At 46.8% G+C, this 27737-nt stretch overlaps 1 protein-coding gene across 1 annotated transcript; it reads left to right on the forward strand.

Moving 5' to 3' along the window:
• Positions 1–2033: 2033 nt before the first annotated feature.
• On the forward strand, positions 2034–27697 carry LOC142572342 (uncharacterized). The gene is made up of 3 exons (XM_075681383.1): positions 2034–2103; positions 26374–26773; positions 27519–27697. Exons 1-2 carry the CDS (start codon positions 2086–2088, stop codon positions 26737–26739), a joined length of 384 nt encoding a protein of 127 aa, XP_075537498.1. The 5' UTR covers positions 2034–2085; the 3' UTR covers positions 26740–26773; positions 27519–27697.
• The last annotated feature ends 40 nt before the right edge of the window (positions 27698–27737 follow it).

Below are 27737 nucleotides of genomic sequence, written 5' to 3' on the forward strand. Positions count from 1 at the left end.
TAAGATACTTACCGAGCTGTGAAGGTTTCAGCTAAAGAACGGCGCCTTTGGGATCATAGTGGTGAAAGATGCACTACTTTTTGTTGCAGTCAATCGGCTTTGTGCGCGGTCAAAATCCTATTTACAGTGTATAAATGTTCGGCTCACTTGCACGAAGCATTTAAGTGCGTTCAATTAGTTCACACTACTTTAGTGCATGTAAACGCAGTATTCGATCGGTTCGATGCGGTCTAGCTCGCAGCAGCCTTTATTTCACGTCAATTCTTGGATAACGGCGCCGTGTCGCACACTAGAAGGGATAAATGTTTACACTTTCGGGAACATTTGTGACTTATTCGTAGCATATCTAAATACGGAACCTGAGAAACGACAGCGCTATAATTAAGTCGACGACAATCTAAGCCGATCATCGTTTTCACCTGAAGTTCGCCCACGGCAAGCAACCTCCCGCTGCTTTTCGGATTCCAATATTAGTGCTGTGGTAATCGCTTCCTCTTCGAAGGCATAGTGCCAATACTGATGAAACGTCAAGGCGTGGCTCCGGGGTTTTCGCTGATTTCCCCCCGATTAACTAAATATAGCGAATAGAACGGATGCCGAAAATGGCATCAATTACCTGGCACGCTTTGCTTGTTCTTTGGGACGAGGCCGGATGGCGTTGTCAGAAAATGGGTGCCGTCCGATAATCCGTCTCTCAAAGTACTTTAGAGTTCGGCCTCAGATTATATCCGGGAGCCCTGCCAAGCTGCACCGTGTGCTTATATTTGATTCACAGTAAACAAACACAAGTAAATACACATTGAGAAGTTATCTTGCTATTATTCATGCTTCTGCAAATGGCCAGGAACGAATGAATCATGCCTCTCAAGCAACAGTGACTTTTTCTAAGTACAGAAACAGTAGGAAAACGTATTCTAAAAGCAGCTCATGAAGTATGGCTCACAATAAGGGTTAGTCTAACACCGTCGTAGACAGGAGGAAGTACATGCAGCCTGAAAATAACATAGCCTGGAACGTATTTTTAACATCTACTCGTTTTCTTTCTTTATTTTTTGTTTTTGTTGTACCAATTCTAAGAAAAGCTAAACGATCACGCTCGCAACTGCAGCGTTGTTATTGGCCGCCTGTTCGCTGCGCTGAACTTGGGTTTTCTCAATGGCGAATTTTTTTGCTCCTGCCGCGGAAAACACTGGAAGGAGGTGCGCAAAAACAACACGAGCCGTGAGAGCTCCGGCGAGACGTGCGGGCGGCTAAGGTGTAGAGAGAGCGGTCCGTAACGGTTGGCTCCCGAAGTGGCCAGCTGCTCCCCACGGAGAGCTAGCGGCTCGATTCAGGCAACGCGGGCAAGCACCTCGCGTTCCGTCAGCTACGCGTACTGTAGACGTCCAGAGTGGCCGTCCTAAAAATAGTCCACGCACTTGGTTCTTCTCAAAGAAGCACCACGCAAACGCCGCCGGTGCCGGTTAAGGTCGCGCGCGGCAAACGACGCGAGCGCGCGCGCGAGGATGAAAGGGAACCACCACCGGCGGCGGTAGCCGGATCGGCGCCAGAAACAAAACACGGCTGGCTGGAGGATATGCATGCATGCCGGCCTAGAGCACTGCGATCTTCCTCCAAGCAGCTATTCGCCTCTCGCCGGTGCGAAAGTCGGTATAGGAGGGGGGCGGCCGGTTTTTCTATAACTGGTAACTGTGCATCGAGCCGAAGACATAAACAGAATCACGTACTGTGTATGTATACGGCTCCCGTGAGGAAGAGAAAACAGGAACACGCGGACCGCGAAGCGAGAGTATTGCAGGGTTGTTCGCGGATGACGTGTGAAGGGCCGCGCGAGAGGAAAGGCTTTCGCTGGACGGTAGCCGACGGCGACCCTCTTTCCTGGTCCAGTGCGGAGGAGGCCGCCCTTCCCGATTCCGTTCTGGTGCACTCCCTCCCTCACCGGTGGCTCCGGCGGCAAGGGGGCAGCGGTCCCCCACACTGCCCAGAGAAAGCTATAAATGGCCCTTTGCAAACGCACGCGCGGTTTCTTGCCATTCTGGATTTCGTACAGCTTAGGTGGGGACAGAGCGCCGTCTGCGAGACGACATGACGTCTCAAATCAAGGTAAGCGTGGAGCAGCAGGCGCCTTGCTACTGCCCCAGCCGTGCATGCGATTCCAGTGGCGATTAGTTGCCGCTTTCAACGGAGTGGAAAAAAAATTGGCAGCCTGGGGAATGCAGTTCGCGTACAGTAGCAACGGCACGTGAATGCAACCAGGAACGGTTAAGAGCCCGTTGTCCCGTCGTTTCAGTCTTCACAGCGCTGCAAGTGTTCATGTTGCTGCAACTGTAAGACGTGTTCGCGCTGCGTCTTACAGTGGGTCAAAGGGCAGTTGATGTGGTTTGCTAAGATGTTGCTTTGGCGTTCAATTTTATAGAAAAATACTTTGATAGTTGCTCCTTTACTCGCTACGATGTTGCAAGATAAGGAGCATTGTACACGCTTTGTAATTCAGGGAAACCTCGCTCCAAGTTCACGCAACTGCATTTACTGATCGATCTGTTGCGACACCTTGATGAAAACGTAAGAATCTCATTTCGTATATAGTTTTCCTCTATTATGCTACGAAAACCAAATTGCTATAATCGGCTACATAGTTGATTTGAATGACATGCTGCGCTTTTATGCACGTGGGAAAGCTGAAATTGATTTATATCAGCTATGCTCACAAGAGTTATGCGGTGGAATGTTTGTTTGCAGTATGAAATTGGGCGTGTATTCACAAAAGAATCCTTAAACTAGAAATTGTCGCTAGAGCAGATGCTATAGCTATTCATGACATGGACGTGCGGTAATGATGGCGGTTGCTTAATGCAGAGAGAATGTATACGACAGAAAAATTTTTTCAATTTGGCCCCCTGTTTCCTCAAGTGGACATACAAGTGGTGACAAGTTGCTCTTGTATTCCCACGGGAAGAGAAGTGGGTGGCAGGCATAGCTGTGCAGACAGCCTTGATGGTAAGGGCAAAACATAAAAGCGTGTCGTATATACTTAAGTTATTTGTACAGGAAAGCAGAGGTAATTTTCCAGCCAACCTTCGCAACTACTGCAGTTACGGCAACCGCGTGTCTACGGGCACTGACGAACACCCTAGTATAGTTACTGAGTCCGTCTATGTTTAATGCGCATCATTTAATTAACTCTTGCGTCACCTTTCGCTGCCTTTTAGGACTAACTCTGACATCTAGAAACTGCTGGACATGGACGGTCTTAATTCTTCTTCTTTTGTTTTAAAGTTAACATGTCCGAACTTTAGCCCGTTTAACTTACCTACACAATGCGAGAAAAACTATGTTACTTGGAACAAAATAATGCTGAACTGAAGTCTCAACTGAACTAATACTGAAGTCCTCGGTGTGGCTCTAGAAATACATGATGAAGGACAAGCCATTTACGCGCCGTGGTTGCTCAGTGGCTATGGTGTTCGGCTGCTGATCACGAGGTCAAGGGATCGAATCCTGGCCACCGCATTTCGATGGGGGCGAAAACATCCGTGTACTTAGATTTAGGTGCACGTTAAAGAACCCCAGGTGGTCGAGATTTCCAGATTCCTCCACTACGGCGTGCCTCATAATCAGAAAGTGGTTTTGGCACGTAAAACCCCCACAAGCCATTTAGAGAAAAGTATAGATTATATTGCTCGGAAGAGCTCGGCTGTCATTTGGGCCTATTCCACATTAGCTGGATGTATAGAGGAGAAGCTGATGAAATCATTCTTAGAGCGCAGCAAGAGCGAGGGGCCAGTATGTCGCTTCGATGGTAACTTCGTGAGACAACATGTTTCAATAGAACATGCCGCCCCATGTATTTTAAATTAAACACCTAGACAGCAACTTTGGCATCATGCCAAAATGTGCACTTTCTATATACGACGGAGAGTCACCTTCTTTTCTCAAAACTTGCTTGTTGCAGTTGCTTAATCTTACAAGAAAGTCGAGGCTGCATGGACGCTGACAATGGGAGTAAGCTTTTTTCCGTGGATGAACGTGCGACAACGCTCGGAAATTAAACGGTTCGCAAAGCATAACAATGGCATGCGATTTCGCAGCCTGAAGCGTTTAATTAGAAGGCTTATCGCGACTTTTGTCTCATCTTTCAGTCATCAGCCACTTCATTTACCCGGCTGCCCATCGCGAGCATTGCATGCTGCAACCGAATTCAGGCGCAAGTTAATCGTCTGCTCGTGCACCTCTGACAGCTTTTCTTTGTTATGAGGAGATAGACGGACCATGTTGCGAAGACCATTCATTGTTCTACTGGCCTAATACCCTACGAATTTAGGCCACAAACTGGGAAATCGCCAGGAGGCAAGTCCTCTCATTTTCCGTCTCAACCACAAGAGGAATCTTAGCCTGCCTCTTACCTAACACCTCTGTTAGGAATGGATCGCTCTCCCACGTCATTACAACGTGCTTCAGAAAAAGGACAGATGGAATATCTCCTTGGCAGCGACTAAACTTGCTTCATGCGTAGCTACTTCACCGATCACGTTCAAAAGGTTTGGCTTTAACTCTATTAACCCAGAGCTCTTCGATCTCACTAAATAAAATATATATATTTTTAGTTGCTGCGCTGTTGCTAGCCAGGCGATAAATTTATCTGATTGAGTATAAAACCGACTTTATTGGCGTATATGTTTGAATAATTATCGTATATTACGTACAAATACCAGGAACACATTATATTTTTTTAAGTGACGGTGCGAAATGCTCTGAAATCTAGGATGGAACTTACTAAGCTTTCCTTTCGTAAAAGCTGTTTCTTATTGGCCGACCACATTCCTTAACAGTGCATGTGGTATTACTATAGTGGCTGATAACGTTTCCTAAAAAACTGCTTTATAGTGTAGGAAATGATTTGTGAACAAAGGCCCTGGTTTATAATGGAACTCTCACAGCTTTTGTGCTTACTTGCTGCCACTTGCATATGTACCGAATCTGCCATTACCTCTCGTTCTTCTTGTGCCTTGCGCACGTTATGGTACGCATTGAATTATGAGTGAGCAGCAAGCCGGGTGGAACAGTTACGCAACGCTCGGACGAGAAAGAAATCCTTCCTCAAGAAGCGAGGAAGACAACATTGTGTCGTCACTCCGGGTCATGGGGCAACTTGCGTAAGTTTTGACGCTGACAGTGCGCTCGTCAGTACTGCCGATTGCGCCGTGTATTTCGAAGTGACGCCACGAGATGACTCGCTCATCATAGGTGTATCGTCTAAGAGGCATCAACGTATTTCGACAAGAATTTTTTGTTTTATTGCCGTCAGGTCATGCATTGCCTTTCACGTCACGCCAGCACAAAAACCTTGCCTACGTTTGTTCATCCAGTGAGCCGTATCTGAGAGGTGACCACAGCCGCTGCAGCTACCGCGTGGTCCGGTGTTTTGAAAAGCCTGTTGGTTCAAGGAGCGTAGTTTTACTCGGCCACTCTAGCAGCGGAAGAGATCATAATGTGGCTCAACTTCGCTGCTTCATTTAGCAGATACGAGAAGGAAGCTATGAACACTGTTATAACGAATATAGGTCTTTATGACGCCAGCGTCATGCACGGGCCTGCTGAAGTTCCTACTGGACATCTTTTAATAGCCTGGCGCAAGAACACGCATCAAACGGTGCGACGCGCGGCCACGGTCGTGGCGAGCGCATTCTGGTGCTTCAACGACAAGGAACCATCGCTCTCCCGTCCCTGCGACTGGCGGTTTTCTCCGCCACCAAAGGAGACGCGATCCCTCTTCGTGCGCTCTGTTTCAAGAGCCGCGATTGCGATTCTTTGCGGAGCTTTGAGGAAAATTGCCGAGAGCGTCCAAGCCCACGCCCTCACAGTGGGTGCTCTCTCTCTCCGTTCTTCCGAAATAACGTGCTGCCATTGCCGGGCACGTACGCGGATGCGGACGCCCGGCTGCGACTCTTACTTCCAGGAAATGCCTCCGCACCAAAGCCCCAGGCCGTTACGGGACCACGTCACTTCGTGCTTTCTATCTGGAGGTTATGATTTTTGATGTTTCGCTGTTGTAATTCCTTACCGTTTCCTAGGATTTCACTCTCAGTCTCGAATACCTTTTACAGAAATGTGAAAGCCCCTCTCGGCTTCCCACATACGTCCTTCTTTCCTCGCTCATGTGTTGAGCCTTTTCGCAGATAGGAGCTACGGCGCATGTAGCATTATTCATAAACCTAAAGATCGTACAATGTTTTGACGGCCCGAAGCACAGGCTTGGATATTTCTCCTTCGCCGGCGTTCTGGAGAAGGAAAACCTTTAAACTAGCGCTGCGTCTGTGTCGTGCGTATCGTTAAGCGCGCCAGCTAATTACGTCGTGACCTGGATGACGACGCGACGCAGCCAAAAATTGTCACTGATATGGACCTTTCTTTAGCTTTCCGGTTATTTTTGTAACACTGAATATGTCAATGCGAGGTCTGTAGAACACTTTTCGAGACATTAGTTGCAGTTTCTTGCTGTGCGTTATCTTTGGCGAAGCTGTTGCTACCGCTTTGAAAAGGGAGTCCACAAAGTTTATAACCTGCCGTCGTGTATATATATATATATATATATATATATATATATATATATATATAACTTCTGGAAACTGTGTGGAAATGACTTTCTTGTTTGGCAAGTAGCGGCAGTTTATTTAACGGTACGCAAAGCAGACACCACACAAAAACACGACGCGCTTGTGTTTGTTGTGTTCTTTGTGTGTTGTCAACTTTTCGCGCGTTTAGAACGAATGCATCCCCGGAGGAAACACAGTGATGGGAATAAACAGCATCTATTTCATATTACTCTAAGCCTTTGTTGCATCGCCAACGCCCGCCTGGCGACGCCAGGTATAGTTTTTGTTTTGTTTCGTTTTATTTGTACACACTACTTTCGAGCTCCCAGCGCTTAATATCACAACGCGAATAAAAAGAAGGATTTAACGCTTCTATATTATGCGAGCCGTGGGTGTGACAGCGCTGTAACACCCACCCTCGTCTCCGTTCACTAACCTGCTTGTGCGTATATAGTGCCTCCTTACAGCCAAACGTTAGGTGTACTGAAGGGCCGGTGCTTGATCATCCACAGCGGGGGCTCAAACGCCATGGCGTTCTGTTTGTTATCACAATGGTTGATTTCTCTTATGTCATATTACCAAAATGACAATGGAACACAATTTCGGCGAGCATGAAACGAAGCCCGAGTTACTGTGCACTTCACATTCAATGGCTTAAATTGAATGTTCTATAGCTTTCCGGTGCAAAAACTACAGCAACTCTTCATTAGGAAGAAAAAGTAAGCTGAGGACTGCGGGAGGGGGGTTGAAGTCAGGCGATGAGCTAAGGAGGCTCTAGATTTGATCACAATGATTGGTCACAGCTGATCTCAATCTCATCTCTGACTTCAGCACGGTAACATGGCATCAGCAACACGAAAAGGAGGGCAATTTATTTTAGATTCTTGAAAATCTTTACAAAAGCGAATAACAATTTACATAGGATTCATGCGTAATCTGTAAAAGCCTATATACATTCTATGAATAGACATTGTGAGTTATGTAAGAAATGTTTAAATCCGTTTTCTTACGTTAGCTACGTACATATATTAGTTGTACATCTGCCCCGTCGCTTACCTATGCAATGTTGTGTTGCATAGCACGAGCCGGAAGAAGAACCAAACGTGAGAAACAGCTTATCGTCGAGTTTAAAAGTACAAAAAAATAACGAGAACTCGCATAATACAGCGTTGTTAAGAACGGCCTAGCTAAGGTGCAAGTTTTGCCAGCCTGTTGCGACAGTGGCGTCAACTTTCTTGGAACGCCACCGTTACGCTCTAGCCTCGTCGCCGTTTTCACTGAATGCGATCAGCGGACCAACTATTGTTACTGAGCCCACCACCGCCGCCCTGGTCTGCCGCGAGCGGGGGTGTGCTCGCGGGAACGTAGTTCGAGGCTCCTTCCCACACGCCGTCTAAGACACAAGACAATGGGCACCCGGCCGCGCTGCGGGGGTCAGCTCGGGGAATAAAAGGCACCTTTCCTGACACAAGCCCCGAGTTCGAGGAAGCCCGTCTGACGTCCGCTCCGGACCGTGAACCTGTGCGGAAGTGTGTGGACGTAAGCCTGTCCCGCAGAGAGGCAGCTTGTTTACGATGACTGGACGAACGTTTCCGTCACCTTGGGATCGAGGGGGGGACCGAGTGTTTATAAACCGCTGTTGTCCGGCTGCTCAGTGCACTTTTCTAAAGCAGTCGTGTTAGACTGAGGCACTTTCTCAAGCAGTCATGTTAGACTGAGGTACATTCTCTCGCAGTCATGCTAGACTGATGTAGATGCTGTAAATAAACCCATATTCCTCGTTCTCGATGAGAAGCAGTCCTTCCCTTCATCAACGTCCTCAGCGTGGATAAGTTGGACGACGGCATGGGCCAGCTACCTTCGAATTCATGCCGGACTCCAATCTTGACAACGGGTTACGAGCGATGGGATTGAGCCCCAAATCCTAACAGCGTAAAACTTGTAGGTGCACGTCTTCTGGCGAAATGCCACCCCCAGACCAGATGTCTCTTGCGTCCATGCGTGCGCCTATGATTTCTGCACATTAACCCCCGCATCGAAAGAAAATAATCTTCGTGTATATATATATATATATATATATATATATATATATATATATATATATATATATATATAAATATTGCAATGAAGAGTGGGCCGTTGGCTCAGAGGCTGGGAGCTTGCCCCTGCGTAAAATCTGCCCGAATCTTGGCCAACCTCCTTGAGTGGGTATGCGCCAAACACATAAATGCCATCATCATCATAATCATCATCATCATCATCATCAAGGAACAGGTGTTGTGTCGGCCTTGTCTCTTAGAATGGCGCAGTCGCTAAAACCCGACCCCATCGAAGGCCCCCACATCCCTGCGTCCATGACACTCCGAAGTGGACGCGTACTCTCGGACTCGCCGGCAGTGCCGTCCACGGACGGCGTCCAAGCCTTCACGACAGCTCCGCGGCAGGACTGCAGCGTCGCCATTTCACAAGCCATGTTCCTGCGGACTCAACAGCTCAAAACATTGGGATTCGAATTCGCTGTTTGAGAACGAAAGTCCATGTTTACATGGTTTTAAAGGTGACCCGACCGCATCTCTCACCATCGTCAATTCGGTTGCTCTGAAGCACTCCTGGGCAGAGGTTACTAAAAAATGTGTTGCCGAAGGCCGTCTTCGAGGATCCGCTCAAGCATGGCATCGATTTCAAAGCAGTGCATATAGGACATGGCCGACTTGGAGCGCGGCCCTGACGGCCGCGTTTACACAGCTTCCGAGCGCTTCTGACGCGCGTTTCATGACGATGCGGCCTCGCAGTGAGGCTAAACGGATGATATTGCAACCTACATTTACGACAAGCTGTCCCTATTAGTGCTTGCGACATACCATGGTCTTCACCGGCAGCCAGGCATTTCGTCGTCGGCGGGATACACGACTCGACGCACGCCGCGATCTTGTCTCTGCACACACCAGGCCGACATCTCCACTTCCTTAAACCGGGTGGTCGAGTTGCAGGGCACTTCTAGTCGCCGCTTGTCACAGGAGACGGCTACACTGAGACGCGGCTGCTTTGCGTGTGGCTGGTCCGGCCATGGATATAAGAACTGCCCGCAAGCCCAACTCTGTCCATGCAATGTCAGTTCAGAAATGTCAGCTCGGATTGACTACAGCATCTTATCTCGGCTATAAGATCTCTCGTGACGGCGTACGACCCCTACCTGAACGCATAGACGCTGTCGCCAAATATCCTGCACCAACCTGTATTAAACAGCTCCAAGTATTCCTCGGGATGGCGCCGTACTTGTGCAAGTTTGTCCCGAACTTTGCATCAACTGCAAGTCCACTCACGAACTTCTTAAAGTAAGGAGCTCAATTTCAATGGGGACTTTCGCAGGACAAAGCCTTCCGAACCCGCAAACACCAGCTGACGCATATTCCGGTGCTGTGCAACTTTATTGAAAATTAGGCGACAGAAGTACATATTGATGCGAGTCAGATTGCCATATGGGCAGTTTTGCTTCCGCGTGACACAAGTGGGCGTGCACACGTTGTCGCTTACGCCAGTCGTAAACTCTCAGACGCGTAGCGTCATACTATTCGAACGAACTGGTGTGCTTGGCTGTAGTTTGGAACGTGGATGAGAAGTTCTGTCGTTAGTTGTTTGGCCGACAATTCACGGTGGTAACGGATAATTCCGCGATTGCATGAATGTTCTGAAAGCAGTACCTCAAACTTAAGTTTGTCCAATGGATTGTTCGGCTACAGGTCTACATATACGACGTGTGTCCCCGTGCTGAAGCTGAAAATCAGCTTGCGGACGCTTATCACAAAACCCAATCGAGGAAGCCTCTCCGCGGAGCCGAGAAAGGTGTATCATGTTTTCTGAACATGACCTGACAAAGGCGCAACGCGCCAACAAAGGTTTGGTTTCGTATATAGACTATAGTACGGATACTGACACAATGCCAAGTTTGTTTTACGTGATGATACGCTGTATCGTCGCCACTGGGCCAATAAGAGAGATGAACGCCACCTTCCGATAATTACTGGTCCTTTACGATCAAGTATTTTGCATGCCATCCACGACAACCCCGAAAGAGGCCATGTCGGCTATCGAGCAACCTTACACAAGGCACAAGAGCGATTTTGGTGGCCGAGAATGGAAAAGAATGTACGTTCAGACGTCGCCAGCTGCGAGGTGTGTCAACAATGCAAACCGTGTCCTGGAGGTCAACATGGACTTCTTATACCCATTTCGCCTCCCTAGATGGCTTTCTACGTGCTGGGCATAGATCACATCGGGCCTCTTCCAATGTCGGCAGCATTAATCGCTATATTATGGTCGTTGTGGATTGGTTGTCCAATTTCGTAGAGGTCGCTGCCGTGCGTTCTCTTGCCGCCAACTAGGTCATAAGATTCCAGTGGGACCGCTTCGAATGGAGATATGGCCTTCCAAAAAAATTGATCTCCGACCGGTCGACCACCTTCCGCAGTCGCGAGCTCCTCACTTACCTACAACAAACTGGAGTTGCGCATCACTTCGCGTCTGCCTACCATCCCCTATCGAATGGTCTGACGGAAAGGTCGAACCAGACTATACAAGCTCGACTCGCACCGTATATCAAAAATTACAAACGAGGTAAAGCTGATTAGGAAGACCATCTCCGAGCAGCTGCGCACGCAGTGAACACAGTTCTACAGAGCTCTATAGGAACTTCCCTACACGAGATCGTGGGCGAAAAACTACCGAAACTGAGCGCTGCATTCGACTTGGACACACCCATAAAGGTTGGACGTTCCGTGGCAGAAGAGGCACTTTGTCGCAATATCCGAATGGTGGCGCGCAGAAGGATTGCTCATGCGCAACAAGCGCAAAAACGGTATTACGATCGACACCACCATCCGGCGGCACCACAATGCAATATAGGTGACGAGGTGTGGGTACAATAAGGTCCACCGTACTCTTCAAACAAACTGCATGAAGTACAAAGGACCTTTCGTTATTACCGAGCGACTGGGAGAGAACATTTGGCGAGTACGCTCCACGCCTTTTGACTCGCGCATAGGCAACAGAAAGCGAAGTAACTTTCCTGTGCATGTGTCACGCATTTAAAACTGCATGCGTCGATAGACGTAACGTGACATCATGTGATTTTCCTACAGGAGCAAACCAGCCGCAAAGTTGAGGCTCGGAGGCTGGATAGAGTGAGGTGGAGGACGACGAAGCGGGAGAACAGCTTGCCCAAGGAAAGGGTGTTGTGTCTGTCTCGGCTCTTTGAACACACACACACACACACAAACACACACACACAAATATATATATATATATATATATATATATATATATATATATATATATATATATATATATATATATATATATATAGGACGTAGTTCTTAGGATCCAGTGTTTGATAAATTGAAAGTGTGCATACGCACGTTATAAAGCGAAAACAAACATTGAATTTTTGTCGTTTCGGTCGGGGTCCTGCCTTCATCTTCACTCTTAATGAATCCCGGACCCCGGTCGCAGCATCAAAATTTACACACACACGCCAGGGTGCGACATTCACCTGGAAATGCCGGTAACAGAAATGCGCGACGCAAAAATGCTTTTATGAGAAAACCACCGCACCGATTTGAACGACATTTGTAGCATTTGTTAGAGAGAGAAAGGTAAATTCTAGGGACTATAGGTAAAGGTTATTGATTTAGGATCTGATTTCTTTAGGAAAGTGTCACAAAAATTGGTAAATATAAAATTATTGAAGCGTGACGTTTACAAATCGGTAATTCCGCAAGAATACCAGATATCGCAGTTATGTTAACTGCATTTGTTAGAACAGCTAAAGCGCAGAAATTTTACATATGAATGTGTGACTTACGTGAAATGATTACAATGTTTGCACGGGTTTTACGAAAGTCCGGCTCACAAATTAGTGGTACATTTTTGAGTGGTGTGGCAATTTTGCCCACTTTTGATGTATCATTGGGTGCAGCTTAAATAATACTGATATCGTTTTTCATTGCACTGTTAAATGGTTGCAAACTTGATAGTTGAGCATTTTTATATTTTGCAATTTTCGTAAACTTTTCCAAAAAGCTGACGGCATGAAGAAGAAATCTGCTTCCTACAGTCACTCGATTTTAACTTTTTCTTTTAAATGCAACAAATCTAATCAAATTTGGAGATGTGGTCTCCGAGAAATATGATTTCTCCATTCACGTGAATGTGCATACGAGCTCCTGAGCTAAAGCTTTCTTTAAATTAATGCACACATGTTATAGAAAAATAGTGGTGGGGGAGGGGCGAACAGTCGCTCAACCGCTTTCAAATAGCACATGACCGAAAAAAAATGTCCATCAAATCAGGTCAACAATCAATAAAAGCGATAGATGCGCTGCAGACTCCTTGTGTGCAACTGAAACAAAGGCAAATAGAAAACTGAACTACCAATTCGGTAGAATTTTCACGAAAAGCAGAAAAGGAGGGTTGCAAAAAGGATACAAAGGTTGCGCCAAAGAAGTTTTAATAATTAGGTGACAACAGTAGTTCTTGAAATAAACACACGTACGAGACACAAACTGAAGAATGGCAGACGGGTATACCGAACTAAAAAGTTCGTGGTAACAGAAAATGTGTTAACAGAAAGTTTTAACAGAAAATGCGTAAAGGAAGAAGGATGGACAATATGGCTGTTTAATAGCAGTCATCCGGAACTATCAGAACAGTTCTTTATTTATTACGTTCGCTCAGTAGGACTAAAACAATCGTCACCACAGCAAAGTCACGTCAGAGGGGTGTGATTAAAGTAATTTAAGACAATGAGACAAAGCGGGGACGTGAAAGCTGCATCAGAAAAGGTGCGTAAACGTGCATAACTGATTTGTGACGAATTTGAAACTGCCGAGTTGCTAGTGCGTCCACAGAAATGTTAGTTTGCATTGATTGGTTTTCGTTGATGCAAGACGATACGGCCTTGAATTTGGGGGTAAGGAATTCCTTACGAACTTACCTTTCGTATGCAAAGTGAAATCAAATTTTAATATAACCTTCGTAACTTTATAAAAAAAAGTGGCTGCGAATGTTAGCGTGCTTGGAAAGAGGGCTATGTGGAAGGCTTGTGGCATGCGATTATTGAAACGCAGTCTGAAAGGAGTTTACATTTGTACAATGCATTGATGCTTATATACTGAGCATACCAGCATTGGGCACATACACAGCGTTACCTTTGGCACAATCAGCCACCTTTTATCCTATAATAAAAATTTCATAATATAATATAATATTTGGGGTTTTACGTGCCAAAACCACTTTCTGATTATGAGGCACGCCGTAGTGGAGGACTCCGGAAATTTTGACCACCTGGGGTTCTTTAACGTGCACCTAAATCTAAGCACACGGGTGTTTTCGCATTTCGCCCCCATCGAAATGCGGCCGCCGTGGCCGGGATTCGATCCCGCGACCTCGTGCTCAGCAGCCCAACACCATAGCCACTGAGCAACCACGGCGGGTAATAAAAATTTCATGCTGCACACTTTGTTGTAAGTGTAGCGGTCATTTGGGTGCAACCTGGCAATGGTGCTTACAAGGATAGCAACCACTGTTAAATAAGGGTGTTAATATTTAGGACGTTGTCTACTTGATCACTCTACGTCTTTCTTTACTTTCGTCTTTGTGGTCTGTCATCTTGTTGTTTCTTTCTGCTTTACTTCCCTTCTGCTGATCTTCAAGATCTTTGTCTGTCCGCTTCTTTACTTGCCGCGGTGGTGTAGTTGCTTTGGAGTTGCACTGCTAAGCACGAAAGCGCGGGATGTAATCCCGGTCGCGGCGACAGCATTTCCATGGGGGTGAAAGGCAAAAGCGCCCGTGCGCCCCGCATTAGTGCATGTTAAAGAGCCCCAGGTGGTCGAAATTAAGCCGGAGTCCCCCACTACGGCGTGCCTCATAGTCATATCGTGGTTTTGGCAAGCAAAACGCGGAATTTTGTCCCCTCCTTTCGTAAGAGTAACCAGGCTTTGGGCCCCTCTCGAAGGCTATTGCCAACATACTCCTTTCGTCTTTCCCTCTCTGTGTATTGTATGTGTGTTTTCATATGAAATAATAATGATAAGTCGTGTGAGTTACTTGTCGTTTAGTACGCTGCACGTGGTGCTTTAGAAAAGATGTCCTTGGGGCAGTTATATATATATATATATATATATATATATATATATATATATATATATATATATATATATATATATATTTATATATATATATATATATATAACTTATTTCTTGCAACTGCTAGTACTCTGAAGACACGACCGAGTATCGAGACTATTGCACAGAAAGGGGTTACTCGCATCAACGTTGTTCCCTTTTTGCTCAGAATTGGAAGCCGATGTTACGACATTGTGTATCTTTAGTAAACGTCACAGGCGTGAAATGGTGACGGGTGTTTATCGCTCCCAATGTGCATGGCTCGGAACCAACATGAAGCAGTAGTCTTCCTTCACTAGCGAAGAAAATGATTTTTGCTATTTATTACATCTATTTTCTTCTGCCTAGGGTAGACAACATTTCAAGACTAATTTTGTCGTGTAGATACAATATGTCATAAGAAAGCTTTATTTGATAAGTATATTCAAAGTATATAAGCATGACGGTCACTACTCCCTATATAAACGGAAGGCAAGACGACACAACAGGATTGCGCTGTTGCGTCCAGTGCCAAGGTGTGCGTCTCACTATATAATAAATGTGAGAAAAGTCCAGTATAGATGCGGCTTCACTCAGTATAGTGTTGAACTAAGGCTGTCAGAATGAAAAAAAAAGATACTACTTAAGGTGAGGCAGACACAGTTTGCAGCTGCAATGGCTTTTTTCGCAAGGCTTTGCAATTATCAACATTTTATTTTTATTATTATTTGTTATGGAAATATACAAACACACAAAGGAAACAGGGAGGGAGGAAGCTGACAACTGCCACCGAGAGGGGCACAAAGCCTGCCTAATGCTGTGGGAGGGGGGAATGAAACGAGAAGAGGAGAAGATAGGAAAAATAGGAAAGAAAATAGGAAATAATCAATCTTTTTGTCTATGGAGAGAAATTCAACGTGAATTCCCTAATTCTGAGAGATATCGGACTTCCGTGCCGACATACTTGTCATTTTGATGCGTCTCTTGCGAATCTACTTTGTGCGAACTTTTTCACTATGAGTTGAAAGCATCATGACAAGCAGCTTGTAATGTGCAGAGTCGTCTCTGATTATTTCCGCAGTAGAGCATGTCTTACCCTGTTGCCACTATTTAATCCTGTATACTTCTTTTGTGCCATCGTACATATGGCCACTCGAGCGCGTTCGTGCAGTCACTGCCACTACGTTCGTGCTGTGCTGGTGTCGACAGCGTGTGCCCAGCCCGCGCCAGGAGGGTTAGAAGGTCTCCAGAGCCGCGCAGTATGTTTGGCTGAAAAAAACGACGAAGCGATGTGGGCGCACGGTCACGTTCTGCATGCAGCCGATTCCGCCAGTGCCAGGGCAGCGTTCGGGGTTCCTCGGCTTTCACGAGCGGCGCGCGCACCCACATTAGCGTTCCAACTAAAGATCTGTGTGCACGCCACGCCGTGGTGCATACGCTGGTCTGAGCCGAACGACTAGTAAACGTCAAGCTAAATATATCTAAACCTTTTACTTGGCGAAGGTTTTCCGTCGATCTCATCTCGTGCACTATCGATGTGGGGCGACTATAATGCGCCCATTGCGCGCTCATCATTGTACAAGCGTTGTAAGACGCCTGGTTTCTGCAACGCGCTCTTCCTACTGCACAGCAGCAGTTGTCTCGCGTGCTGCTTCGCGCCTAGTCGCCTCTGCGCATTGTTACAACACCGTGGGGGGAGTTATAGCGCAACGCTAAACCTTGCGGCCACTTTCAATGCTTTGCATGGGGACGAAACTGCCATTTTGTCCTCGCGCAGCCCGCTTGGGCCTTAGAAAGCAAGGCACTGCCCGTAGTGTAATCGTTCAGATCTTCTTTCGTGATTTCCCTGTTGCACTCTTTGCGAAACTCCATGGACGTTTTTGCTTACATGGTTTTCCGAGTGTATGAGAAAACTTTCGCTGCCACTCTTCTCGACATATCTTCAAGTTTCGCGACACTGCAGTGGTGCGAAAGAAGATCTGCGCTCTTTGCACGCCAGGAGAAAATTTAAGAGAGGAATTCTGCGAAATATTGGATGCTGTTATTTTAGGCCTTTTGTGTCGCCGTCGATGGACCCCAAGTAAGAGCACTTCATAGGTTGAATACACTGCCTGTACACTAAAAGAAAATGTTTCATCAGTGCCGTCCGCCGTTGACCCTAAACAATGGCGATAATCCAATTACGGTGCTTATCGCTATCACGAGTGGCGGCGCGTTCCCGAACACCGTCTATAGCGAGGAAACGTTCTTGCGTAAGGTAAGTATGGGCCTGGAACTGCAGCTGGCGTCGCAAAAGACAGCAAACAGGGGCCGTTACGTTGATAAGTGCGCTGCTAAGCACCAGGTCGCGGGAGCAAATCCCGGCCGCTGCGGTAGGATTTCGATGGGGGCGAAATGCAAAAACGCCTGTGTCCGATGCATTGGGGGCTCATTGAAAATCACCTGGTGGTCGACATTAATCCGGACTACTCTACTATGGCGTGCCTCATAACCAGATCGTGGTTTTGGTGCGTAAAACCCCAGAAATTAATTCATTCCTGGCCAAAGTGGCACAAGGTGGCGTACGTTATCCCGTCGGCACCGGCCTACGACAACCCTCTACAGGTAACCAAAACGGCTTCGAGCTCCTGGACAAAGAACACCATGGGTGTATCTGTATTTCATACTTTAGGAACACTGTGTAGAGCCGCATCGTTAGTAACTATCGCACCAGCTACTTACATACAAAATTCGTCGGCGACTGTAATCGACGGCTTTGATTGAAGGCCAGTGCACAGAAAGGGTAACGTTGTTGTGGAGAGACTGTACGCTCTCCACAACAGACTGCATTTATTCTGCATGCGCCTCGCTAGCCTAAGGTTGAGGACTGACTTTCTCTGGATCTCCTTTAAATTTGCTGAAGTATGGCGCGAAGCAGCTTGAGTTCATCATCCAGTTCTTGACGGCTTGTTGATATCTGAAAGGTGTGTGTTGAAGCTTCCATTGCTTGCGATCACGTGCTTGCGATATAGCGTACTCTACTGATTGATTCAATCCACTCTTACACGTCTGCGCGATAAGAAGCCGACACGCTTGCTAATAAATTTGTTCAGAGGCTTCTGAAGAACAGGTTTATTTGAGGGCCTTTATGATAAAATAAATTGAGATGTGGCTGCTGCCATCATTTTAAAACTTTATTATCCAGTGTAAGAAGCCAAGTCCAAGCAGATGCTGTATCTTGAGCAATGGAGGTAAGTGGATCGAGCTGATATTGCTTCAGACGCAAAACCCATGGTCTGAAGCAAATGATGCAATATGTGTACCCCTTGTATTTGTCTTCCGACTTCCACAAAGCGGATGATGGCGAGTCAGCGATTATTATTCATGAAATAGGAGTCGTAGCTATGTTAGCTAACCTGATGTGGTCGAACCCACTCGAGTGAGAAAAATAAGATGCTATGAACGGAAAAGAACTTCCTGATGCATGGACACTAGTATTGTTTACCTTTGTGAGACTGAACCACAAACATACGTCAATTCTTTCTTAACACAAACGATGACTTTACTTCTTTTTGCGTATGTTGAAGACGTGAGTGATTCATAAGCAAACAATTTGATAGGGCTTGGTACGTGAGATTCACAGATGACCAGAGTAAGAAAACAATTGAGAAAAAATCATCAGTACCAGATTCGAGATTCTGTGGCTAAATTTGCGCCGGTTCTCTAGAAGAGCGCAGATGTAGCAGTGCGGGACAAGCCACATGCATCGCTGCGTTCCGTGCCTCTGCGTCGTTTGGTCTCTCTGAATTGAACAAGTTGGGTGGCGGCGTTGGTGGCAATAGTGGCTGGCGGTCAGGCGATCTGATTAGTGGTCTGGTGATCTGATGCAGTAGAACTGTGATGGTTCAGGGTTGGTGGCTGTATTCCTAGGCTTCTGTCGGGGACCGGAGCGTAGTTATTGCTTTCTGACGATGTCAGCGGCCTCCTTTTTTGTTTACCCATCCCGTACAATCTGTTCCAAAATTATTCATTATATTTTTAAATAGGAAGTTTTTTGAAGAAGCTTCATGGGATCCATGGCAATTATGACACTTCAAGAGAGTTGCTCGGCAGGATACTGCATTTTCTGGCTCTGGGCAAGGGGGAAACCGCCGCGCTTTCGCAAACTCCAATCACACGTCCAATTTTCTGGAATTTACGGCACTGAAGTGGTCTTGGAGTAAATAACAGAGTGGCGAAAATGTCCGACCTTCATGCGCGAAGGTAAAGTGTCACCTCTGAAGACAACCTTTATGCAATGCGAGTTGCCCATGCAGGAAACCTAGATGATGTCATTATGGCCAGTAACATCAGTATCTGAAAGTCGCCATAAGGAATGGCAACGTCAACATTGCAGATTACGTCAGTCATCATGGTTTGTTCAGTGGGATGTGGGCATGGACCTTGACCCCACTGAGGTCCGTAAAATTGTGCAGGTCACTGCGAATGGCAGTGTGTTCAACGTCAATGGCTACGACATTCTTGCGGGTGTTGACTCGTATATGCTTTATTTCGTTACAGCACCAGCATGTCGAGCCTAACTAAGATTGCCTGCAGGTTCAGGTGCCTCAAGTTCCCCGGAGGAGTTACCGGTGCAATTAAGATGGTGCAGTTTGTGAAAGCCCGGGCAGACTTCAGTGCCTATGCATTTGAACGCAGCGGAATTTTTAGAGATGATCTTTCCGCCTTTCCGCTCAGAGCAGGAACGAAGTTGTGAGAGTCGAGACTGCTCACAGAACATTGTTCGTTCGACGCGCTGTCGGCATCCGTCGATCGGCTGCTCCGCTTCCTCGCCGTGCATGCCGAAGGTGGCGGATGTCGGTAGGTTAGACAGTTGGGTTAGACAGTCAAGCTTGACCAATTAAATTGCTGATGATCGCCTTAAGAACAAAACAGAGAGATAAACAGAGGAGATGAAAGGCGAGGAAAACAGACGCACGTCCACATTGCTACACATTGGGGATAAGGCATATGCTGAAGAAAGAGAGACGGGATTCAGAGAGCCGAGTTTCGCTTATATTTCAAGGTGTGCACCGAGCATATAAATGGTCGCAGAGATCCGTCGACTTCAGGTACTGCAATAACGCTTCTTTTTTTCCTCTCTGTGCCATCGACAGGCGTGGAAATGGCCCAAGGATCTCCATTTCCGAAAATGGTCTAGAGTCTAGAGTTTAATGCTGTCAGTAGAGGTTCATTCTCGACGTAGTACCTGGCACAGAGACACAAAATGTGTTGAGTAGCTTCTGCTGATCCACAAGAGTCACACATGGCCGTATCTCATATGCCGATGTGGAACAAACAGTTCTTTGTAAATGCCACCCTGAGCCAGATGTTGAAGAACAATAAATACCTGCAAAAACTAGGACCTGGTAAACAAAGCGCGGTGCAAGAGGCACACTTTGTCATATTCTATGAATAGGTGCTTTAAAGTTTACTCTCCGCTATATGTGCTACAAGTAGTACATACGTCATTGCAATTGAGAATGAACAGGCGTTTGTAAAAGCAACACCCATTCGATGGCGACATAGTTATCTTCAGGTCGCATAAGACCGGGCAAGAGTTATAGTTTCATATAAGAGTTTATTGCGCATGCGGACCGATCAGTGAACTCGATGTACTATTATTCGTCAATGTGTGGTACGGGCAAGAACGCTAAGATGCAGCGCTAGGTCTCTTCTCGATAACATAATTGAAGTGCTTTTCCGATTCCTGATACACCACATGAGCAGTTTGTTCGACACGTTCACTGCCGATAATAATACACTGCCATCGTAGCGATTGAAAATTTATGATATATCCTCTTCAACCACTTAATTATAATATATTGTAATCTCTAAGAGAAGTTTTAGAGCGAGAGTTCTACTACGTCATGTCTCGCAAAGTTATTCATCGAGTCGCAATGACCTTGAACCACCGGAGAGTAAGTGTGGCACGTGTGACATCACGCCACGTGACCCGTCGCGGATAGGCGTCGCAGCTGCGCTCACTCGGAGCATCGCCGCGGCTGTTTAACGGCTGCTTCGCCGGCGCATAGTCGCTGAGTCTCGCCAAGAATAGCGCGCCGGCTAAGCTGTCTGTGCGTGCGCTTCACGGACAACGCGTTCAGCTCGCCGGCTAGGCGAGCGAACAGCGACTTTACGAACAACCCTTTCGGCAGTGTGTGTAACGTGTGTGAAAGACCATGGCCTAACTTAATGACACACTGTGTACATAGTCTTTTCAAAACCAAGGCGAACAGACCTTTCACTCGTGATAACTTGGTTTACGAGAGTTAAACCTCAGCCAATTTTTTCATTTTGTTTGTGACGCAGATCTAACAAGTTAGACTGTAGGGCTGCGTTTCAATCGCAGGATTCATCAGTCAACAATTTGACTGTATCATTTTGAGCGTATCAGCTTGAGCAGTTACGTGTTCCAGAAGCGGGCAACACGCGGCCAACTCCCGGACCGGCTAATTTCTTTAGCCGCCGGCAGACGGCGACACAAGCTTATGCTTGCGCTGTCGTGGCAGCAGATCCGATCCCCATAAGGGCAGGCAAATTTGAATTTTTTGTTAAAAATCAGGCAATTAACTGTGCCAAATGTCACAGCGAACGACGTGGATTCGAATAGGCGATCCTTCTGCGAAATTGTAGCAGAAAACAATGCAGCCGTGAGCGTAAAACCGTTTTTTGAACATACGCAGCTGAATATTCAACACCCTGTTATAACTCCAGTAACGTGTTTCACTGAAGACACGTCCTTTTTGGCAATAAAGTGCTCAGCATAACGCTCATAAAGACGCGACCACATTTTGTTTTACATGCTCAAATTCAGTAAAAATACACTCTGGGGAAGTTCGAAGATGAACGCGAGAAGTAGATCTCTGGTATCGTTCGCCTCCAGTAATGAACTTTGGCTGCTGAATGATGAAAGTCCTACGTTTCTACGTGGCTCAGAAGTAGAATATACAGCAGCTGTCTTGGCTTTTGTCTCACGAAGCCTTGTCAGGCGTGCTGGGTGGTTTGCGGACATAGAGACACACGGAAGCGACGATATCCCCACGTACGTCAAGATCTTGGGATTGTCGCTTTCCAAAATACGGGATACGATCCAAAGAGTGGACTGGTCTAAATTTCAGTCCATCATGGAAGAACACTGTGACGCCAATCCATCTTTCGACTTGAAATAGGCAATCAAGAGCGCGGTGCAAGGCACTATTCGTGCTCTCACATGCTCTTCGAAACTGACGGAATTCGATGTGGAACTAGAACGACTTCGAGCAATCCGACGACGTGCCGAACGAATATACCGACGTACGAAGACAATGGACGATTTACGAACCGCCAGACGCACGCAAAAAAAAAAAGATACAGGGCCGGTTAGACAAGCTCAAATAGCAACGTTGGACTGCGGTCCTGTGAGTCGCTAGATTCACGCAAGCTTTATCGCAAATATGGAGAACGGTGCGCGGTCCCCGGATACTCCCCGTACAGCGGTTCGCATTTAAGGCTCTTGCCCTCTCTCAAAAGAGATCGGAGGTTGACATGGAAGAAGATTTCTGCGCCAGCTTATCCGGCCAACTCACAGCTACCAACATTCCATTGCCTTCCAGTAGCTATCCGCCACCACGTGATCACCGTATGGACCTACCATTCTCAATGCACGAACTTAAGGCAGCATTAGCTTTGTGTTGTCGTACATCAGCGCCAGGACCTGATGGAATTTCCTACCGAGCTCTGTGTCACCTGGGGGAGAGAGCGAGAGGTGTTCTTGAGTTGTAGAATGAATCTTGAAGAGAGGGCACGTTACCAACAAGCTGGAAGACAAGTCGCCTTGTTCCACTGCTGAAGCCTGGCAAGTCGCCGTTCGAACTCTCATCATATCGCCAGATCACTTTTGCAAGTTGTGTGGGCAAAGTAATAGAGAGGATTATCCTAAGACGCCTGGAGTGGTACGTGGAGTACCACAACACCTACCCGGATGCCATGGCGGGCTTTCGACGTGGTCGATCATCGATCAACGTCGTCGACCTGGTCACCTACATTCAGCATGAGAAATGCCGTAAGCATCTCTGCGCTTCTTTATTCCTCGACGTCAAAGGGGCCTATGACAACATTACGCATGAAGCCATCCTCTCTGCTCTCGCCGAAATAGGAGTGGGTGGTCGGATGTTTAAATAGATACGGAGCTATCTCTCCATGCGATACTTCTTTGTAAGCACCGAGGAAGGCCATACTTCTCTACATTATAGGTACCGCGGCGTCTCTCAGGGCGGTGTACTTTGCCTTGTATTACTTCTTCTAACGCTAATTGCTCTCCTTAAGAACGCGTCAACCACCGTCAGGCTATCAATGTACGCGGATGACATCTGCACATGGACGTCTGCAGTAACACACCTACAGTTGCGAGCGAGAATTCAGAGAGCCTTCACCCAAACTGCTATCTACCTCCGTAATCGAGGCCTGAAAATTTCCTCTGAGAAATGCGCACTAGTGCCATTTGCGCGCAAACCCATTACAAACTACAGCGTAATGATAAATGGCCAAATAATACCACGTGTTCGATCATACAAGCTTCTACGTGTCATAATCGACAGGGACTTGTCATGGTGCCCTCACATATACGTGAAAAGATGGTTGACAGGCATCTGCCACCTGTTCAAGTTTTTCACTGGCAAGACCTGGAGAATGTCGACAAGTGCCATGCACAGGGTGCTTTTTCTCAGCTTTCTGCGATACAGCTTGCCAGCAATAACCAACGCAGGTAAAACGAATCTACGCACAATACAAAGTCTTCAGGCTCAAGCGCTCCGGATTTGTCTAGGCCTGCCGCCGAGTGCTTCAGCCGTGGCTATGATAGCAATCGCTAGAGACCACCTTGTCAAGACCTGCATTGAAATTGAAGTGCTCAGGACCCATATAAGGACCCACTCCGGCTGCAAGACCATCAATTCCTCCATGGTGCCTCGCTCAGCCAAAAATCAACCTCACAATACCTGGCGTCGCAAAAACAAAGCTGATCTATCATCACCAGCTCTTAAACAACTCACGCTGCTATTTTTGTACGAGAAGTACCGCGACACTACGCATATCTACACTGATGGATCTGTCCTGCAAAACAGCTCCGCGGCGGCAGTCGTGATACCAGCGACAGTCACAACAATCAAATTTAAGACGACTCACGTGAAAACATCGACGGCAGCCGAGCTCGCAGCGCTCTTCACTGCCCTCCATTACATTGGTCATGAACCGCCACAAAAGTGGACGGTATGCTGCGATTCTAAGGCGGCACTGCAGTCTCTACTGGGTATAGACTGCAGTAGCGCACCTTTACGATGCGGACCGCACGAACAGCTAATATTTCACATTACAGAGACGTTACATCATATAAGTGATGCAGGCCATAAAATTAGCTTCCAATGGTTTCCAAGTCACTGCGGGATTATCGGCAATTAACGGGCCGGTCAAGCTGCCCGCTCAGCCCATATTGAGGAGCGCCACGTACCAATTTCTAGAAATTACGTACCACCACGTACCACTTCACCACCACGTACCAATTACGTACCACATACCACTTTCTAGAAATGATGGAGCACGGAAGCTCCGCCTGCTTGCTCGGCAGTGCACCACGTCGCAATGGAATGAGTCACATTTAATAAATACTCGACTGTACTGCCTTGATCCCACATTAAGTCTTCGAGCGCCATCACAGCTTCGCCGTGGAGACGCCACGCTTTTGTATCGACCGTGGTTGGGCGTTGCCTCTACCAAAGCCTATGCATTCCGCATAGGGATGACCGACACCGCAACCTGTGACCACTGCGGCCATGAAGAATCGATTGACCATAATTTGTGCGCTTGCCCGCAGTACAATCCACAGAGGGAATGTCATCTGGACGACCAACCGCTATCGGAAAAAAGAATTTTACACCATCGAAAGGATCTAACGTCACCGAAGAAGGCCGTGCAAGCACTATTGCGCTTTTTGCGATCTACAGGCCACTGTGAACGTCTTTAACTGGAACCACTTTTGTGTGTGTGTCTCCGTGTGTACGTGTTTTTTTTGTTTTTTTAACGCTTTCATCTCTGCCCTCTTTCTAACCCCTATTTCCCCAGCCCCAGTGTAGGGTAGCAAACCGTAGACTGATATCCGGTTAACATCCCTGCATTTCCTCTTCATCTCTCTCTCTCTCTCTTGGGTCCTTGGCCAACAACGTCCCGGCAGAAGAAAACTTTAAAAGCACTAAATACTTTTCTTGAAGACAGCGGCATTGTTGGCCGTTATTAAGGCTTTTATTGTTCCTTTTGTTTCACTGTCGCTGTATATATCTATGTGTTTGTGGATTTTGTTACGTTGACTGTTGTGTTATGAATATATGTGATAATGCTTTTACACGATGTCTGTACCACCCTTTGACAAGAGACAGTGTTATTAGGCGTCACTATCACTTGCATTATTGAGAGTTTCATCTACATAACTATGGAGACATTTAACTTGTATATTGTATGTACTATGTGTTTGTTACGTCGGAATGTTACTGTGAAAACGTTGCGTACGTGACGAGTCCTGGTGCTTGTGTGAAAAGGTTATTTTATATGTCATTTTGAACCCTGTATGTTGTAAGATGAAACCATTCAAGAGCCAAGACGTAGCCGGCGCCTTAAATTGTGCTTCAACATCTCCCAATATCATATCAATAAAAAAACGGGGTTTCCATTCAGTTACTACCAAGTAACTCAATGAAATAAAAACCTTATAAGATCAGTGCATGCATGTGCGGGTTCAGCTTTGTATTTGTGGTGATTGCGTTGAAATATTATGGCAAAGCTTTTTTTTCCTACGCCCGCGGCGCTTCGCGTGCGTTGGAAGATTGGTGGCTGGGTTTCTATAGCATAGCACCTGTCATATACTAGAAGTGTAGGTGCGGATGAAAATAGTTGAGGGCTAACACTAGGTCGCGCTGAATTATAAATTTACGTGTCTTTGTGGGATTTGAGCTAAGACCTTCAGCACCGCAACCCAAGTCTGTACCTATTTGGCCACAAAACGCATGAACAGCACAATGTCTTACCAGTCCGCGTCGTGCAAAGTAGCTTTAGAGACGCTTAGCGAGTGCGTCGCGTTTAATAGTAAAAATTCACTTATACGCAAGAGAGAGTGACAGTTCCCCCATCTTTCCTCGTGGCATCCTTTTGGGCATTACGTGACATTGCATCGCATTCAGGGTCGGCCAAGGTCGACGACAGAAAGGACGCGTTTGTCGTTGCCTGTCGGGTGACACTACTATATATACATGACAAAACCGAGACACGCGTTTGCGCCCAGTTTCTCGCACCGGCGCGTGTCTCATTTCGTGCCTGCACTGGACTCTGAGGTGAAGCCACGCAACAGGCGCACAAAACGACATCGCCATCAAGTAGACGAGAAAAAACAAACAGACAAGCGCGTTATGGTACAAAACAGTAAACAGTTACGCTTACCTTGAGGGTTAATTTAGATGATTCCTGCACATTTCTCTAATTATCGCTAGCTTTAATAAACCTACGGCGTACGTTCTAGGGTTGTGATGCAAACAAGAGGGCATTTCTGCTGAGTCTTATGTTTTAGGTTCAACCGCAGATATCGTCGCTGACCCTGCTGGCGTGCTGCCTCGCGCTGGCTTCGAGCCATGCCGGTATGGAGCATGGCGCAGGACAGCACGTGTACGCGGGCGGCGAGGACTACCCGCACGGATTCGTGGTGCGCACCATCCACGAGGGCGAGGACCGGCACGGCGATCGGGGCCGGGGCTATGGTCACGGCCACCGGGACTACGTGAACGAGCCGGAGTATGTGGTGCGCAGCCCGTACGGCGCCCTTCTTCAGCAGTCTGAGTCGCAGCACATGTACGCGACTGGTGCAGCGCTGAGCCTTGGAGGCGCCTTGGGCCACGAGCACGCAGCCTTCTTTCCCGGACACATGGGCGGTTACCTGATGGCGAGATGAAATGTCCAATCCCTTGGCGCTGGACAAACTGGACGTAATGTGCTCGTTCCGTGTACCGGTATTGCGTTTTTTTAATTTATATTGCAAAGCAGGGCACCAGCAAGTCCCCAGGGGCATGACCATTCCAGAGGGCGTATAGAAGCTGTTTTGACGTCGACTATATCCTGCTATTAAAAGCGAAAGATTGTAGACCATAAGACAATTTGTGCTGAGTAATATTTTGAACAGTTGCTAAAATCCACATTCGCATCCAATGACAGTGGAATGCACAGAGGCACGCGCACCGTATATCGGGAGCGTATGAAGGAACCTCAGATTGTCATAAATGACTCGGAGGTCATTGCGCAGCTTCAGGATATAAAACACACAATTATTTTTTTTGCCGAGCTTGTAATATAGTTGCTGCCGATTTCCCTTTCGAATTCTTGCTAAGTGTCATATTAATATGAAGTTCCTTCCTTTGGCAGTGTGAAGGTGCAAAAAACTATCAAAATATTCAGACGACTTCCGGAGAATAAAACTCCCTTATCCCGTAGTCGTACCTGTAACCAACGGCGCAGCATTTTGAGGGAGGTATACTGAAAAAAATTAGCAGCAGTGGAGAAAATTTAGGGAAGTAGTTGTTAAATTTGGGAATTGGGGTAGCATTTCAAATTGGTAAACTTGCAACACTTCTTGCTCAATGGGCCATCAAACGTGGAGCGGAATTTTTTACAACTCCGATTGCGTGTGATGCAAAACTGACCGCATATTTGTATTGCTTTCGCCCACAACTGCAGGTTGCTTCTTTAAGCAGCAACGGTACGCTGGCATCCGTCTACCCAGGAGCGCCTACAACGACGGTTCTTGAAGCAATGACTTAAACTACATGCCATAACGCACCCTCATATTTTGTAATATAGTATTCATCCACCATAACAAAACTTCTACTGTTGTTAATAAAGGTCCTGCATACGTTTGTTCCGTTATCATTTGTCGAATATGTCAAAGAGGCATGT

Source organism: Dermacentor variabilis, chromosome 1 (genome assembly GCF_050947875.1).
Source record: "Dermacentor variabilis isolate Ectoservices chromosome 1, ASM5094787v1, whole genome shotgun sequence".
Classification (NCBI taxonomy): Eukaryota; Metazoa; Arthropoda; class Arachnida; order Ixodida; family Ixodidae; genus Dermacentor; species Dermacentor variabilis.